This window comes from Alosa sapidissima, chromosome 2 (genome assembly GCF_018492685.1).
Source record: "Alosa sapidissima isolate fAloSap1 chromosome 2, fAloSap1.pri, whole genome shotgun sequence".
In the NCBI taxonomy this organism is placed as follows: domain Eukaryota; kingdom Metazoa; phylum Chordata; class Actinopteri; order Clupeiformes; family Clupeidae; genus Alosa; species Alosa sapidissima.
The window spans coordinates 12,426,237-12,428,736 of NC_055958.1; the positions used below are offsets into that span (position 1 = coordinate 12,426,237).

The 2,500-nt window shown below is 50.1% G+C and overlaps 1 protein-coding gene across 4 annotated transcripts in view; it reads right to left on the bottom strand.

Annotated features, from left to right (window-relative positions):
• ubr3 (ubiquitin protein ligase E3 component n-recognin 3) overlaps positions 1–2,500 on the bottom strand; it is a 75,821-nt gene that overhangs the window by 15,281 nt on the left and 58,040 nt on the right. For all 4 annotated transcript variants that reach the window (XM_042077226.1, XM_042077217.1, XM_042077207.1 and 1 more), the window contains one exon: positions 1,139–1,239. In XM_042077226.1, coding sequence (XP_041933160.1) covers positions 1,139–1,239 — 101 coding nt within the window. The remainder of the gene's footprint in view (positions 1–1,138; positions 1,240–2,500) is intronic.

The following is a 2,500-nucleotide window of genomic DNA, read 5'->3' on the forward strand; positions in this document are numbered from 1 at the left end:
ACACTCCTTTATGGACACACACACACACACACTCTTTTCCATCTGCCGCCCCATGGTCCCTTTCTCACTGGCCTCCAGCCTTCCGAGCCGCTCCGCTCCGCACCCCCATCATCGCAGCAATTATGGCGGGAGGATGGGGCCCGCTATTACGCCACGAGGAGAAGATTACGGCTATTTGGGCCACAGACAGCCAATGTGAAAGGGGAGCCTCTTGTAGGAGAGATGAGGGGGGGGGGGGGGGGGAGTCAGAGTGAGACAAAGGAAAGGAGAGAGGGAAACAGAGCAGAGAAGGTGAGAGATGAGGAGATGAGATAGACAAGAGAGGAGAGAGAGGAGAGGAGAGAGAGAAGAGAGAGGAGAGAGAGGAGAGGAGAGAGAAGAGAGAGGAGAGGAGAGAGAGAGAGAGAAGAAGAGAGAGGAGAGGAGAGAGAGTAGAAGAGAGGAGAGGAGAGAGAGAGGAGAGAGAGAGAGGAGAGAGAAGAGAGAGGAGAGGAGAGAGAGAGAGAGAAGAAGAGAGAGGAGAGGAGAGAGAGTAGAAGAGAGGAGAGGAGAGAGAGAGGAGAGAGAGAGAGGAGAGAGAAGAGGAGAGGAGAAAGAAGAAGAGAGGATAGAGGAGAGAGAGGAGAGGAGAGAGGAGAGGAGAGAGAAAAGGAGATGATAGAGGAGAAGAGAGAGAAGAGGAAAAGAGAGAGTGGGAGAGAAGAAAGAAGACAATGAGAGGAAGAGAGAAGAGAAGCATAGATATTGTAGAGAAGAGAAGCATAGATATTGTAGGAATGATGAGATGGTGGGAAAGAGAAATGAAGAGAAAGAATGAATAAAAACAGAGAGAGAGAGAGAGAGAGAGAGAGAGAGATAGGAAGATATGTGAGAGGAGAAAAAGAGAAAATAACAAAAAGCAGTGGGAGGTCTGAAGGACTGAGCGCACACACACACACGCACACACACGCGCACACACACACGCGCACACACACACGCACACACACACGCACGCACACACACGCACGCACACACACGCACGCACACACACACACACAATGTGGTATTGTAGAGGTGATTACATCTCTTGTCTGTGGCCTCAATGACACAAACCCACAACCACACACACACACACACACACAATCTCAAAAGTGTGTACCTTTGCGCAAGGGCTGAGGCATGGTCAGCACGAAGATGATGAGGAGGGAGGGGACGTCTCTGAAGAGCATGGGCACCTCAGGCCTCTCTTCATCATAGTACCTGCAGAGAGAACACACACACACACACACACACAAACAAATTCAGTATAAATCAGAACATGATGTAACCCATGTGCAATAACCTCCTTTCTCATCACACACTCCATCTCACTGACTGAGGGCAGATGGTTACAGCAGAGGGCGCACGGGCGCGCGCACACACACACACACACACACACACACACACACACACACACACACACACGAGACCCTCTGTCAGTCTCCCTCTCATCTACACAGATGGCAGTCCTAATGGCCCCCACAGCAACACTCCTCTAAACAGCTGGACATTCTTCCCTTCAAAACCCCAATAACCCACCACCCACTTCTGCATGCTTCATGCCCAGAACAGCAGAGCACACACACACACACACACACACACACACACACACACACACGCGCGCGCGCACGCACACACACACTCACAGATTTACACACCAACTCTTTTCTCTGACTCATTTTCCTCCACAGCTTGTCGGCACTTAACACTAATGGCGTCCACGATAACGGAAAATAATAATGATAAAAAAAAAAACTCTCTTTCCTTAGTGAAAGTGACGAGGGAGGCTTTTAACGGATCTCAGCTCCTAGTCTCTTCCAGCGAGAGCCACTCAGACTGGCAAAGAGCCCCTTTCAGTGCGAGCGAGAGCGAGAGAGAGAGAGAGAGAGAGAGAGAGAGGGGGGGGGGGGGCGGAAATGGCCACCTTTATTTGTTCTCTTCATAGCCACACTATTGGAGTTCCATAAAAGCACAGGCCGGAGTCTGGAATGGTTAAGTGTCTTTAAGGTTTGATTAGGCGTTTGTTTAGTTTATTTTATTTGTTTATTTACTGTTTTGTTTTTCCAATGGAAGAATGTTCCGGAATCTGTGGCACAAGCCCTGTGCCCAGTTGTCTGGGCAACACACCTCACTGATGACTGGCCCCTCCACACTGCCAACGGTCACTGCAAATGCAACTGTAACTAACGATGAGCGTTAGGAAGGTCGAATAAGAAAAGTCTCATACAGTGTGTGTGTTAGTGCGGTGTGTGGTGTGTGTGTCTGCGTGTGTGTATGTGTGTGTCTGCGTGTGTGAGAGTGTCTGAGTGTGTGTGTGTGTGTGTGTGTGTGAGTCTGAGTGTGTGTGTGTGATCAGTTTTAAATAGTGTATGGGGAAGGCCCGCGGGCGCAGGATGGCTGTGCCCTCGTTGGAGTCCTATAATGAGGTCTCTCTAACAGCCCATCACTCCCTGGTGGGTGGAGAGGCTAAAAGCCTGCACTT